Source organism: Podarcis vaucheri, assembly GCF_965113315.1.
Source record: "Podarcis vaucheri genome assembly, chromosome: 5".
Taxonomy (NCBI): Eukaryota; Metazoa; Chordata; class Lepidosauria; order Squamata; family Lacertidae; genus Podarcis; species Podarcis vaucheri.
The window spans coordinates 95,297,433-95,312,021 of record NC_138763.1 but is presented as its reverse complement, the minus strand read 5'-3'; the positions used below and the strand labels follow the sequence as shown (position 1 = coordinate 95,312,021).

Genomic DNA, 14,589 nt, shown 5'->3' with positions numbered 1-14,589 from the left:
AAAAGTTTCAAAGAGCTTTAGCTAAAACTAGCTGTATAGCAGGAGCTGCGCTTCGGATTAAGCTGCTCAATGAAGTCAGTGGCTCCTTGTCCATTTAAATGCCAATAAAAACCACTCTCTTTCAGCTGTAAGCCAAGTTTACAAATTTAAAAGGAAACTTATTCCATGATGGCAGCATGCTTAGGGTTGAAGTCTTACTGCCAAATCTTAGGGGCCAACTGCAGCAGAATGAATAGCGACACAACGTGTGCCTGCCTAGGAGACATGGCCTGCCTCTCCCATGTTCTCCATCACAGCTCCAAGCTGCCGCTGCTCAGCAGTCACTGCCAACACTGGCACCAGTTCAGTCTTCGTTATTTATTTTCCCGTTTTTAGGTTTTCGCTTAGCTCGCCACAAAGAAAACAGTTTTAAAATGTGTGTGCACATTACGCTAAGTCCTTATCAGTCCAGTTCCAACTCTTTGGACCACATTTTGTGCGACAAGTAACTTTTTACAGTAGCTTTTGTAATAAGTCAAACGTGAAGATCCTTCACCTTGATTTTATGACGTTCGGTAAGAAATCTGTGGAGCTAAATAACAAGTACCGTGTGCTGTCTCCGGTGCCTCGGGGGTGGGAGCGAAAAGGGTGCTTCATTCCTGAGAGATTCCACACGAGATATTTCCATGTAAGTAGCATGTTTACAAAATTACCTCTTCTGTACTTTGTAATCATGGGTAGCCCTCACCTATACAAAATGTGGGGAAATGGAGAGGCCCAATTCGTGACACTGTGTCTCAACACTCTTTTCTCGTGTTTGAAAGGTGATGTGAAAATAAAAAAAGAGAATTAATCCATGTTCATGTTCGTTTTGAAATCTTGTATTTTAAGAGCAATGAGCCGCGTAGTTATTTTTACAGCAACGAAGCAAATCACAGAGCACCGCAGACGACGAGAATAATTCGGACAATTTACCGTGTTATTTGTCAGATTACCTGTACACCTGCATAATTTATTCTAAATACAGTGAAATACATTAGGGGGGCAATACCAGGATCTGGGCCTGATAAATGCCCTGATAAATGTCTCAGACATTTGATATAAAAACTGTTAGATAAGAATAGGTCAGTTTTTCGCTACCTGAGCATCTTCAAAATTTAGTTTCAACTCTTGGCTGCTCTTCTATTAAATCCAACGAGGAAGCAATCCTCATGTTGCCTCACAGGTGAATTGCTATGTCCTTAAAACATCTCTTCCCGTCTGCCCCAACGCTATTGTTTCCCAAGCGTTGCTTTTGAATGCTTTCATCTTATTTCTGCCATCAGGGCAGCCCCTAGCCATTACAATGGAAAATCCTTTCATGCTAGACTGGGGGAATAAATAGTTGAGATTCCTTTCTCATCCACATCGGCCCCTAATAAAGCGGAGAAGAAGAAGAAGAAGAGTTTGAATTTGATATCCCGCCTTTCACTCCCTTTAAGGAGTCTCAAAGCGGCTAACATTCTCCTTTCCCTTCCTCCCCCACAACAAACACTCTGTGGGGTGAGTGGGGCTGAGAGACTTCAGAGAAGTGTGACTGGCCCAAGGTCACCCAGCAGCTGCACGTGGAGGAGCGGAGACGCGAACCCAGTTCCCCAGATTACGAGACTACCGCTCTTAACCACTACACCACACTGGCTCCCAGTGTCAACAAAATTCCAGCAAGGAGGACGAGAGCAGAAGAGCAAAGAAGCTGGAGACAGCAAAGCAAATCAACCTCCCAGACCACTCTAAAGGGAAGAAGTTAACCAGCTCAGTCACTCCCGAATTACGGCCAATTTTTCCAGCCTGAGTAAAATGTCCCTTTGCATCAGATCAACTTTGTACAACAGATCTGCCCCAAGACATAGCCAATTCACATTTTAATAATATATTGTAAGAGCAGGCAGGAGGCAACAAAGGCGAGGTGCAGTCCTCGCCGAGAGTAAGGCAGCAGGAGGCAGAAATAACTCCTTTGAACTGGAACTATTTCTTTAAAAATCATTTACTAAAACCACTGTTAGCCACCATTCGGAGACAGCTTACATACATAGTTCAAACAAGTTAAAAATCGTCAGAATCTGCATCACTTTTTAAAATGGAAGTGGAATGGCAGCACTCTTGTGTTATTGCTTAGAAAGCAGAGGCAAGCTGAGAATCATTGCCTACCCCATACTGGCACAGGGAAAGCAGAAAGCAGCAGTGAAAGCACGCCAGAAGTAATAATCCCAAGGGTACTCAGGGTCATCAGTTAGCTTATTGCATATGTAACTTGCTGACAAACTGTTCGCACAGACACTGCAACCTGTAACAGGTTCCTTACGATCACTGTGCTTCAAGCTTCTGAAGAAAGGCCTTCCTCTCTCTCAAAATAAAAAACTCGTCCAGCTGCTGCAACCTGGAGAAGGAACAGCAGGTGGGGCAGCGAGGGAAGACGTAAAGAAAAGAGGGAGAAACGTAGCCAGTTATGGCCATTGCTGCCTGCTCCATCCTCATCACGGGGCTCTGCAACTGCATCCACAAAGGAGATAAACCTGCCACTGACTCCAGGCTTAAGGACGGCACACTGCTGTCCCAGGGAGAATCCTCCAGAACGACCCAGGAGAAAACTTCAGCACCGCCTAGGAAACTGCTGCCCTTAGTCAAGCATGACTTTCCCCAGGAGTCCCTTGCGGAAAGTGTGGATAAACTCGGATGCTGCTGCGTTGTAGTTTGGTGCCTTGACGGTCACATTTCCTGCCGGGCAAAAGGATGGAGAAGACCGAATTACAGAACTGTCTGTGCCCATTGTGGCGATTACACAGGGCCCCCGGACGTTTGATGGCCTATTGACCTTGTGCCACCACCGTGATTGCTTTCTTCTTTGCCACCAACCCGTTTCTCCTCATGGGTAATAACGGAGTCCAGGCAGTTGTTAACATTAACAAATAATCAAGTTTATTTATAGGCATGAACAAGCTTATGGTTTCTGTTAATTTTCCTCGGTAGTTTCTTAAACTTAGCTCCTTAACTGTCTGTCCTATGCGTTCCTAACAACTTCAAACTGATTATTCCAACTATCTATCTGACTCCACCTAACAATTCCTCTCACTCTCTCACCACACAACTCAACCAACCCAGACTTAACCTCCCTCCTCCTTCTTCAACTCTCAACTGACTTTCACACAACTCCCCCTCTAACCCTAACTCCTCCTATCAGTTTCCACTGGCCAATCATATCACACTCATTTTAACCCTTATGACCCACCTAGGAGGCAAACGCCACACCCATCGTCACTACGTCGGGAGCAACAGCAGCAGCACACAAAGGCGATCACCAGACCTCGCCTTCCGAGGTGCAGGACGTCAGGAAATGCCAGCAGACACAGGATCCTGGGTGCTTCTCTACATGTGCTTTACCTCTAGGCTGAACTCTTTCCACCCCAATTTGCAAAACTTCCAGGCGGACACCTTAACACAGCCTAAACAGCTGGTGGCAGGGAGAGGAGGACGGGGCTCACCTGTGCCAGTCAGTACTTTGATTTTTTGGGTCTTGCCCAGGCTCAGAGCAATGCTCTTAAGTAGACTCTCCACGTTATCTGAAGGACCATCCAGCCCATAACGTTCTACGTAACTGCATGGTCAAGGAACAAAAGGAGAGGTTTCTTTTAAAAACAAAAAAACCAGGAGACTCCCATATCCAGTGTTTCCAACCCCAACCTGGAGTTTAAGGGATTGTCTCACCTGAATTGCTGCCGCTGGTTCAGTGTGTAAAGAAGGTAATCGGCAATGACATCCTCGCCCACCAGGTGATCCTTGATCGCTCCTGGGTGAAAAATGGCCAGAGGGGTTTGTGGCAGAGTTGGGCCGATCTATACCCACCAAGCATCACCCTACGCCGAATGAGCAGCTGGAGATATCGTCAATAAGGCGCTCTAGTGCCCAAGCTGAGGCAGATGTTCATTTGGGCAAGATGCAGCACACCCCCAAAACCTGGTTGGGCTGGGGTGCCATGCAATACAGTGGTGCCCCGCAAGACGAATGCCTCGCAAGACGAAAAACTCGCTAGACGAAAGGGTTTTGCGGTTTTTGAGCTGCTTCGCAAGATGAATTTCCCTATGGGCTTGCTTCACAAGACGAAAACGTCTTGCAAGTTTGTTTCCTTTTTCTTAACACCGTTAATAAGTTGCGACCTGACTTTGAGGAGCAACTCATAGAATGCGGTGTGGTAGCCTTTTTTGAGGTTTTTGGTGATTTTTGAAGCTTTTCCAAAACTTTTCTGACACCGTGCTTCACAAGACGAAAAATTTGCTAGACGAAAAAACTCACGGAACGAATTAATTTCGTCTTGCGAGGCACCACTGTACAGAATCCACGACTCCAAAGAGGTTTAAGTGAGCACGTGATCCCTGCCCCTACTGCCTTTCAAGCTTCATATTAGTATGGGTCAGGATAAGTAAAGGTAAAGGGACCCCTGACCATTAGGTCTAGTCGTGGCCGACTCTGGGGTTGCAACGCTCATCTCGCTTTATTGGCAAACCAGAGCAGCGCACGGAAATGCCGTTTACCTTCCCGCCAGAGCAGTACCTATTTATCTACTTGCACTTTGATGTGCTTTTGAACTGCTAGGTTGGCAGGAGCTGGGACTGAGCAATGGGAGCTCACCCCGTTGCGGGGATTCGAACCGCCGACCTTCTGATTGGCAAGTCATAGGCTCTGTGGTTTAACCCACAGCACCACCCGCGTCCCTCATGGGTCAGGATACACAGGGCAATATGCAGAGCCATAGGCAAGGAACTAATACAGAAAGATGGTTTAAAGAGCCAGCCCTGGACTTGTGAGCAAGCCTCATAGCTGCAGGTTTGTTATTGTTGTTTTATTATTTGAATTTATATACAGTCCTATATGTGGTGGTCTCAGGGTGGTTCACAGAACAATGTGGAATGATGGAGGGTATGCCTTGCTATTATGCTGTAGCAGCAGATTCCCAGATTGGATCAAAAGCCTAAGAATGCTCTGTATTCTGCAACTTTTAAAAGTACATTTGCAACATCAGGCATAAAGCAAGGAATTCAACATCACAGTATTATGGTCACTTTGTCAGCACAAGCTGTTCTAGAGGGAGTCTCCTGAACCCCCAGAACTATTGGGGGGACATGGGATGAGAGTGGAGGAAGCCGTATTGTGCTAGCATGACTTCTGCTGGCTTCCACCAGCACAACTCCTTAGTGGAATCTGGGCCAAAGTGCAATGCTTTGTTCAGTAGTGGAGTCAAACAAAAGTAGCAATGCTATTATCACAAATATGATTTCTTTTACAGTCTGTGGGCTAGAAATGTTATAGCAGCCTGAATTATAACATTTTAACATAATTATTTCAAAAAATATTTCACGCATCACCCCAAAAGATTGAAATATATTCATTTTGCTCCCAAAAGTCCAATTTTTTTTCAGACTCTAAGAAAAAAATTGACTTTTCTGGTTCCCTGGCAATGGATCCTATGTGGCTATTTCCATCCCCTGCCTGGGGCATTGCTTGCTTATCCAGCAAGGTCAAGAATTCTTCTTGTTGATCCCTTTGAGTTGCTGTTTTACAAAATCGGTGCGTATCAATTTTATGAAAATAAAAAAAAATTGCCTCTCCTACCCAGACCCCATAAGTAGCATATATGCACCGAGTCCTCTTACCGCAGAGCGCTAACTTCAGTCCTGTTTCCACACACCCAATCTGGGGAGACAGCACTCCGGGAGTATCCAGCAAGAACATGATGGGCCTTTCGCTCACCTGAAACATGGAGACATCGAACATCCTTTTGGGAAATGATGCTCTAAGAATACGCTTAAAAAATGGCTACCCAGCTCACTCGCAGTGCTCAAGAACCAGTGCAGCCTTCTCAATAGAGGGGTCCTGCTTGAGGCAAGACCCAGATTCTCTAGAAACATCCAGCCTTGATTACTGTAACAGTTTACACACACACAGTTGCTTTGGGAAACTTCAACTGATTCAGAACACAGCAGCCAGCCAGAGGCTCAGCAATATTGCAGCAATTCTTAAGAATTGTCACGGACGGTGAGCACAATTTAAACTAGTGCTGCTTCTGCCTTATCAATCCCTAAAAAATCTGAGATCAGACAATCTCAATGACCAGCTGTAGTAACCGATCTCAGCAACTTAGATCTCCAGCTTCCACTGCCCATGGAGGTTAAGTGGGTTACTACAGGGGAAGGGATTTTTTTTCTTCTATAACTAAGACCCAACTGCAATTCTTTCCCCAAGGGAGATCCACCTGGAATCTTCTCTATTATCTTTCAGCTGCCAGGGCTCACTTTGGTGCTGCTGATGCAGCAAAAACCACGTGGGAAGGAGCAGCTAGGAGTTACTGGTCTCTGCGGCTACAGCAGGCGCTGTGATTCTGTGGCCGTTTGACTTCACCCCCAGGGGTGTACTCCATTGTCCCTCGACACAGACAGATGCCAACTACAACTGCCAGAGAAAATCTGTCCTGTTCATCCCAGCATTTGCTAATTTAAATTTTCTATATACTGTATTTTTCGCCCTATAGGGCGCACCGGCCCATAGGGCGCACCTAGCTTTTTTTTGGGGGGGGGAATAAAGAAAAAAAAAATATTTCCCCCCCAGGCGTGGGGCTGGGGAAGCCTGAGCTTCCCCCAACCCCCTGAACAGGTTGCTATCCCCAAGCTTTGGGAGCCCGGCAGGAACTCCCGCCGGGCTCCCCAGGCTTGTGGAGAACTGCCCGAAGCAGGCTTGTGGAGAGCTCCGCTGCGCTCCCCGGGTTTCGGACTGCAGGCTGCTGTCCGCAAGCCTGGGGAGCCCAGCAGGATCCCAAGGCTTGCGGATAGCTTCCTGAAGCCTGGAGAGCGAGAGGGGTCGGAACTCCTGCCGGTCTCCCCAGGCTTGCGGATATCTGCCCGAAGCCCGGGGCGCACTCTGCTGCGCTCCCCAGGTTTCGGGTTGCAGGCTGCTGTCCGCAAGCCTTGGGAGCCCGGCGGGAACTCCCGCGGGCTCCCAAGGCTTGCGGATAGCTTCCTGAAGCCTGGAGAGCGAGAGGGGTCGGTGCTTACCGACCCCTCTCGCTCTCTAGGCTTCAGCGAAAGCCTGCATTCGCCCCATAGGACGCACACACATTTTCCCTTCATTTCTGGAGGGGGAAAAGTGTGTCCTATAGGGCGAAAAATATGGTAGTTTGGGCTTTGTCTTCTTAGGGTGTTGAAAGGTTTGTGACTCCTGACATTTTTCTGGAAGCTGTATTATGTAATTACTTTAAAAAGCCTATCGGTGTGTAATTTTTTTCTGCTGCTGTTTTGTATTTTTAGGAAGTTTATTATTTACTATTGATTTTATATCTCTGCTTTCCTTCTAAGAAGCTCAAGGCAGTGTACCTGGGTCAAGTCCCACCCAGCTCCATTTTATCCTCCCAACATCGGGTGAGATAAGTTATGCTGAAAGATAGCAACTTGCCCAGGAGCCAGTTTAGTAAATCTCATGGCCAAGTGGGGATTTGAATCTGGGTCTCCCTGGCACTAATCTGACACGCTGACCCGTACACAAAAATGACGTGCTGCTTTTCTACTAAAAAAATTAAATTATTATCACCAGCTGCCTCAAGCTTTCCCAATTCATGCAAATAGGAAGATGTAAACACAGGAAGATGTAACACAGATGGTTGGACAGTGTTCTCGAGGCTACCAGCATGAGTTTGACCAAACTGCGGGAGGCAGTGGAAGACAGGAGTGTCTGGCGTGCTCTGGTCCATGGGGTCACGAAGAGTCGGACACGACTAAACAACAACAACACAGGCACTGTCTGTTGACTTGTATGTTTACATCCGACACAAATCTAACCAGACATAGAACCCACTTCTGCACACTTCACAGGTCCGGCTTCTGTGAGCACAGAAGTTTTCCCCGCCACTTTGGGAGGCTACATATTCATGGCAACACTACCCAAGCACTGCCATTTATCACTGACGGAATATCCATCTGTGATACATCCTTCACTTTCATATACCCAGAAAAGGAGTCTTGCACTGCAGCCCCCCAGCCACTTCCCAATTTGTGGAAGGCCCGTCGCATTACCTGGATTCTGGTAAGAACTGCTCTGGTAATGCCTGGTGTCCCACCAACCAAGGAGGCTTTCCCTTTGGGTTGGGCAGAGGGGAGAGAGAAAGGGGAGGGGGAAAGATCAGCAGTTACACGCAACATACAGAGTAGCTGTCAACAGAATAGGTCCCTAGGCCTTTTGGACCATAACTGTTGCCATGGAATCTGCTCACAGGCACCAGCGCTATTGGTCCAATCTGAAGGAGGAAAACATACCTTTTCTAAGGTGCACCCTTCTCAGAGAATTGATGACTGATGATTTCCCCACATTTGGCACTCCAATGACCATGATGCAGCTCTCTGCATTCTGGAACCAAGCAGAAAGGCCAGAAGCGGTCTGTAGCCTTGCAAAAATAGCTGACAACAGCTGACAACAGAAATATATCCATCCACAAAAACAAAGGGCAAATAGCTCAGCCGCCCCACTCCCTATCCCCCACCCCATCTTCCTGCCCCACAGCAGTTGATTGCAGATGTTAATCTCCTGTCCTTATCCTGTGCATGCAGAAATGGAACCATTATCATCAGGCTACAGTGGTACCTCGGGTTAAGTACTTAATTCGTTCCAGAGGTCTGTTCTTAACCTGAAACTGTTCTTAACCTGAAGCACCACTTTAGCTAATGGGGCCTCCTGCTGCTGCCGCGCCGCCAGAGCACGATTTCTGTTCTCAACCTGAAGCAAAGTTCTTAACCTGAAGCAGTATTTCTGGGTTAGTGGAGTCTGTAACTTGAAGCATATGTCACCTGAAGCGTATGTAACCCGAGGTACCACTGTACTTGTTGGAGGGGGGGGCTAAAAATGTGTAACGCTGCACAGATGCGGAGAGTGGTGGCTGCCTGTCAGGATGAAAGCGGGGGCCTGTTACAGTTTCCATCACTTCCCCCGGAAAAGCTTCCCAGTGCTGCAGAGCAGGGACACATGAGGCTGCCTCCTCCAGTGATGGGGAGAAGCAGCAATTCCTCCTGTGATTTCTCAGGCGGGGGGGGGGGGAAAGGAGGAAAGAAAGGGGAAGGAGAAAGGGGGGAGGGGATGCAGGATGGGGGATAGCTTTCTGGGTAGAGGCTGTAACTGTTGTCAGAACTCTATAAAATAATGTCAAAAGGTGGGAGGACAAGCTGTGTTGCATGCTCAGGATTCAATAATAATAATAATAATAAATTTTATTTATATCCCGCCCTCCCCAGCCGAAGCTGGGCTCAGGGCGGCTAACAACAATCAAAATAGTCCAACATTCTAAAACATTCATTATAAAATTAATTAAATCAAATTAAAATCAAATTAATGGCAACCATCAAGCAAAATTTTGTGCAGATTGCCAGAGGAGGGGGTCAGGCTGCGCCCTGACAAAAGGCCTGGTGGAACAGCTCTGTCTTGCAGGCCCTGTGGAAGGATGTCAGGTCCTGCAGGGCCCTAGTCTCTTGTGACAGAGCGTTCCACCAGATTGGAGCCGCGGCCGAGAAAGCCCTGGCTCTAGTTGAGGCCAACCTAACCTCTCTGTGGCCTGGGATCTTTAGGGTGTTTTTATTTGCAGACCGTAAATTTCTCTGTGGGACATACCAGGAGAGGTTTCACTAATTGGAAATCATTCAGCAAATAATTGCTAGTATCTCCCTACCCCTTGCATGCTCCAGAACAAAAACTGCATTTTCAAAATGCCATGTTAAATGTTCTGTATTCAGGTGTGGAACTCCCTGTGATAATATCAACGGTACGCAGTGCCAGCAACTTTTCTTCAAGGAAAAAAGGCACTGACTACATACAATATAACTGACCTCATCTCTCTGGTACCGCGGACTGTTGCTGATCAGTTCTGTGACATGGGGAATAATCTGCAAAGAAATAAAAGAGCAGTTTCAGTGGAACTACTGTTAGGCTACTCTTGGCCCCTAAATGAGGGACCCTAAATGACTGCTGGTCCATCTCTCTCTCTTTTTTTCAATCCCCCAAGTTTAATAAATGTGCTAAGAGACAGGGTCTCACCATTTCAGCCACTAACAAGCACAAGAAAGAAGCTTGATTTTAGGATGTAAAACTTCCACTCCAAACCTACCTTAGCAGAATATAACTTTGCCCTGACAGCAAAGTAGTACCTTTTGGATATTTTCATCTTTCAGGCAATCCGTGAAGAGGACGTTCTTAAAACCTTGCTGTTCCAAACATTCTAGAATCCTCTATAAACATATAAAGAAGAGATTTATGAAATCAGGGAGCATGAAGAAGATGAGAGTTATTTATACTGTTTATTTATAAAGATCGTGTACCTCGGCTTTATTCACAAAGTAGATACAAGGCAGCTGACAACTTGCATTAGCTCAAAAGAACAGAACAATTTAAAATCCAGTGAAGGAACAGTATAAAACAATACAGCAGACACAGAAAAAGAAAGGGGGAGAACCCATGTCAAAAAAGAACTTTGAAATGTACCTTTAGCTAGAAAATGTCCAATGGAATAAATCAGTTTTAAGTCTTCTCTCAATGCAACTGCAATTGCCTGGGGAAGGTGATTTCATAGACCGGGCACTCTGATGGAGAAAGCCTTTTCTCCAGTCCTCACCTGCTGAACCTCAGTCAGCATGAGACAGGAGGAAGGGCCAGAGAAAATACGAATTTTATTTCTGTCTTGCCTCATGATTCAGAAGGAATCCCAAGACAATTTACGTTAAAAAATAAGTTTCAAGATCCCCAGTTGGAAAAGTCATGCTGCTGTTTCTCAGCCTGTCAATTTGTTTGTGGGCTTGTCAAAGTGACAAATATAGAAAGAACCTACTTGGGTCTTACCTGTTTGTGGGTTAGGTCTGCCAGATCCATTTTGTTCAACAATAATAAGTGTGGGCGGATACCTAATGCTTCCTGCAACTGAGGGTTCCGGCCTGAGAGTGGGATGTGCATGTGCTAAGGAGCCAAAAAGAGACGAGAAAAACAGCAGCAGCCTAGTGTACATTTAGAAAAACAAAAATCTTTAAAAATCTAACTTACCTTCCTTCCCCTCCCTTCTGCAGTTAATGATTTCATATCCTTTTATTACTGCATATACAATTCAAATACATTTATACATTTCCCCCTTATCCTTTCCTTAGTTATCTCTTACTGCCCATGTTTATATCAATCATATTGTTTACAATACGTCCTCAAATAATCAATAATTTCCCCCCATTCTGTTTTAAAAAGTCTCTCTTCTTCTTGATTTCTTATTCTTCTGGTGAGTTTTACCATTTTTGCATATTCCATTAATTTTAATAGATGAAGACTTTCTTGTTCCAACAGACTTTTGGGAACTGACTTTTAATGAAAAGGATGCAGTACTGTTTTCACTGTAATTACATACTTGTATGGTTTTAATAGATCTTATATCTAAAAGTCTATTAATGTATCTATCCATCTACCTATAGCTTTAATTCTATAATTCTTTGCTTTTTTATTATTATTTTCCTACATTCTTAGTTTTTCTTATGTTTAGCTGTAAGTCATCATAAGTTGTTCTCAGGGAAAATGGTGGCAGCGGGGGTGGAAAGGATGTGTTTTAAAGGGTGTAGCTTGTGCGCATGCTGATCTCCACAAAAGGATATGCGGGCATCGTGAACCTCCAGTAAACAGTCGACCACTCGAAGGCGTTTCTGCATATCCTTCAGCCCTAAAAAAACACCAAAGTATTAAACAAAATCAGGAAAAGGACTTTGGTATCAAATTTGAAGAGGCAGATTGGAATAGTCTATGGACAAAACCCCCACTAAAATCAATACCAACCAGTATTTGAGTAAATTCTTTTAAGCTAATACATAGATAGAATTTAACACCCGTAATACTCAGCTATACAGACAAAACATCCTCTGCAGCATGCTGGAGAGGGTGGAAGGTAATAGGCATGATTTTTCATATGCAGTGGACATGTGAACTAGTGCAACTGTTTTGGCAAAGGTTATTCGCAGAAATATGCAAAATTACAAGTCAGGTGTACAATGCAACCCATTCCAAGGTTTCTTAACAATTTAAAAAGATATTCATATTAAATTATTGCACAAGGAACTTATCATTTTTCTTTTGGTAACGGCACAACTGCTCACAGCAAATTAAAAAATGGGGAAAACTTGATCATTTACATATCATATAACGGACAATTGCTTTATCTGAGAAGCTAAGAGATCACACCCCATAGCTGTCAACCTTCCCTTTTTTTTGCAGGAGATTCCCTTATTCCAGCGCCGTTTCCCACTGCTATCCCGGATTGTTAGATATCCCGTAGACTGTCCCTGGGACAGATGAGGCTGCTGATCCCTTATTTTCGAGGCTGCTGATCCCTTATTTTCAAATCTGAAAGTTGACAGCTATGTCACACCCCCTGAACGATACAACTGATATGGCCGATTTTGCTAATATAAGACGTATCCAAATGAATACTCTGATGACTGACGCCCACCAACTATGCATATAGCTCTAGGAGAGGGGTGAAACCAACTGTTTGGATAATGTTATGCTTATATCCAATTTCTTCAAAATTAATAAAAAGTCAAAGGCAAGAAGGCACAAGTACAATTCCAGCAGCAGGAGAGCAGAGCTCACCCCATCAGCTCTGTTGCTACAGGCCAGGCTAACTCCTCTCTCCTTCGGCTATCACCCTGGGGGCAACTGTTCTACCAGACTCCCTATCGGGAGACACTAAGCAGAAGGCTCACTCCATCAACTTTTCTGGAGGGCCCAGCTCCAAGAGGCACCTCCTGCTCCTGAACCTTGCCAGTTGGTCCACGAAGGTACAGCTGTCAGTGGGTTTTGATTTTCCTCCTCCTTTTTTTCCTTGTGTGCTGTGCATGTGCGCATGTGATTTTAGATTTTAAGCCTGCAGTCTGGGAGTGTCTTGTTCTGATTTCATGTAAGCCGGCCTGGGAGCCTTTATAGCAGGAAAAGAGGGTTTTGTTTTTTTAACCAAATAAACAAACGAATGTCTCCCTGCTTATTTAACTTACATGCAGAATTCATCATGCGAAAGGCTGGCCTGGATGAATCCCTAGCCGGAATTAAGATTGCCGGAAGAAGTATCAACAACCTCAGATATGCAGATGACACAACCTTGATGGCAGAAAGTGAGGAGGAATTAAAGAACCTTTTAATGAGGGTGAAAGAGGAGAGCGCAAAATATGGTTTGAAGCTCAACATCAAAAAAACGAAGATCATGGCCACCGGTCCCATCACCTCCTGGCAAATAGAAGGGGAAGAAATGGAGGCAGTGAGAGATTTTACTTTCTTGGGCTCCATGATCACTGCAGATGGTGACAGCAGCCACGAAATTAAAAGACGCCTGCTTCTTGGGAGAAAAGCAATGACAAACCTAGACAGCATCTTAGAAAGCAGAGACATCACCTTGCCAACAAAGGTCCGTATAGTTAAAGCTATGGTTTTCCCAGTAGTGATGTATGGAAGTGAGTGCTGGACCATAAAAAAGGCTGATCACCGAAGAATTGATGCTTTTGAATTAGGTCAGTGTACCACTAGTGGTACCTCGGGTTACATACGCTTCAGGTTACAGACTCCGCTAACCCAAAAATAGTGCTTCAGGTTAAGAACTTTGCTTCAGGATGAGAACAGAAATTGTGCTCCAGCAGCATGGCGGCAGCAGGCGACCCCATTAGCTAAAATGGTGCTTCAGGTTAAGAACAATTTCAGGTTAAGAAAGGCCCTCCGGAACGAATTAAGTACTTAACTTAAGGTACCACTGTAGTTAAAGCTATGGTTTTCCCAGTAGTGATGTATGGAAGTGAGAGCTGGACCATAAAGAAGGCTGATCACCGAAGAATTGATGCTTTTGAATTATGGTGCTGGAGGAGACTCTTGAGAGTCCCCTGGACTGCAAGAAGATCAAACCTTTCCATCCTGAAGGAAATCAGCCCTGAGTGCTCCCTGGAAGGACAGATCGTGAAGCTGAGGCTCCAATACTTTGGCCACCTCATGAGAAGAGAAGTCTCCCTGGAAAAGACCCTGATGTGGGGAAAGATGGAGGGCACAAGGAGAAGGGGAAGACAGAGGACGAGATGGCTGGATAGTGTTCGCGAAGCTACCAGCATGAGTTTGACCAAACTGCGGGAGGCAGTGGAAGACAGGAGTGCCTGGCGTGCTCTGGTCCAGGGGGTCACGAAGAGTTGGACACGAGTAAACAACAAAACAAATATTCAAGCAAACAAGCCCTCCTGGCTCAGAAGGGCTTTGAGCCAGGCCACAGAGACGCCTCGGCCTAGAGAGGCCACGGCCCTGGTTTCTACCGGAAGCCCAGCCTGCGCGCTATTTTTGCCCCCGCTCCCCACCCGAGTGGTCACCGGCCCAACGTGCCTCTCGCCATGTGCCCGGGGAACCAGTGGGCCACATCCCGGCCGCCGCAGTCGAACCGCTCCCGCCAGCCTCGGAGCTGCGCCCGCAAGAGAGACGTGAGTCGCATGCCTGCCTCTTTCGCCCTCTCTCGGCAACTGCCTGTCAGGCGGCTATACGCACTTCCGGTAGAGAGGCCCG

The 14,589-nt window shown here is 45.9% G+C and overlaps 1 protein-coding gene across 1 annotated transcript; it reads right to left on the bottom strand.

The window, feature by feature from the left end:
• Nucleotides 1-844: 844 nt before the first annotated feature.
• On the bottom strand, nt 845-14,546 carry MTG1 (mitochondrial ribosome associated GTPase 1). Its single transcript, XM_082223301.1, has 11 exons — nt 14,413-14,546; nt 11,665-11,728; nt 10,876-10,981; nt 10,188-10,268; nt 9,870-9,926; nt 8,313-8,403; nt 8,073-8,134; nt 5,664-5,760; nt 3,721-3,802; nt 3,498-3,610; nt 845-2,733 (listed from the first exon to the last, which is right to left on the bottom strand). Exons 1-11 carry the CDS (start codon nt 14,516-14,518, stop codon nt 2,636-2,638), a joined length of 957 nt encoding a protein of 318 aa, XP_082079427.1. The 5' UTR covers nt 14,519-14,546; the 3' UTR covers nt 845-2,635.
• Between the last annotated feature and the right edge of the window lie 43 nt (nt 14,547-14,589).

Bases quoted from the DNA above. Each gene is read 5' to 3' on its own strand.
- MTG1 (XM_082223301.1), bottom strand. From the start codon at position 14,518: ATGCGACTCACGTCTCTCTTGCGGGCGCAGCTCCGAGGCTGGCGGGAG. The intron at 8,404-9,869 runs GTCAGTTATATT...GCTTGGTTCCAG, and splicing joins CGCGGTACCAGAGAGATGAG to AATGCAGAGAGCTGCATCAT. The intron at 8,135-8,312 runs GTATGTTTTCCT...CCCAACCCAAAG, and splicing joins AAGGGTGCACCTTAGAAAAG to GGAAAGCCTCCTTGGTTGGT.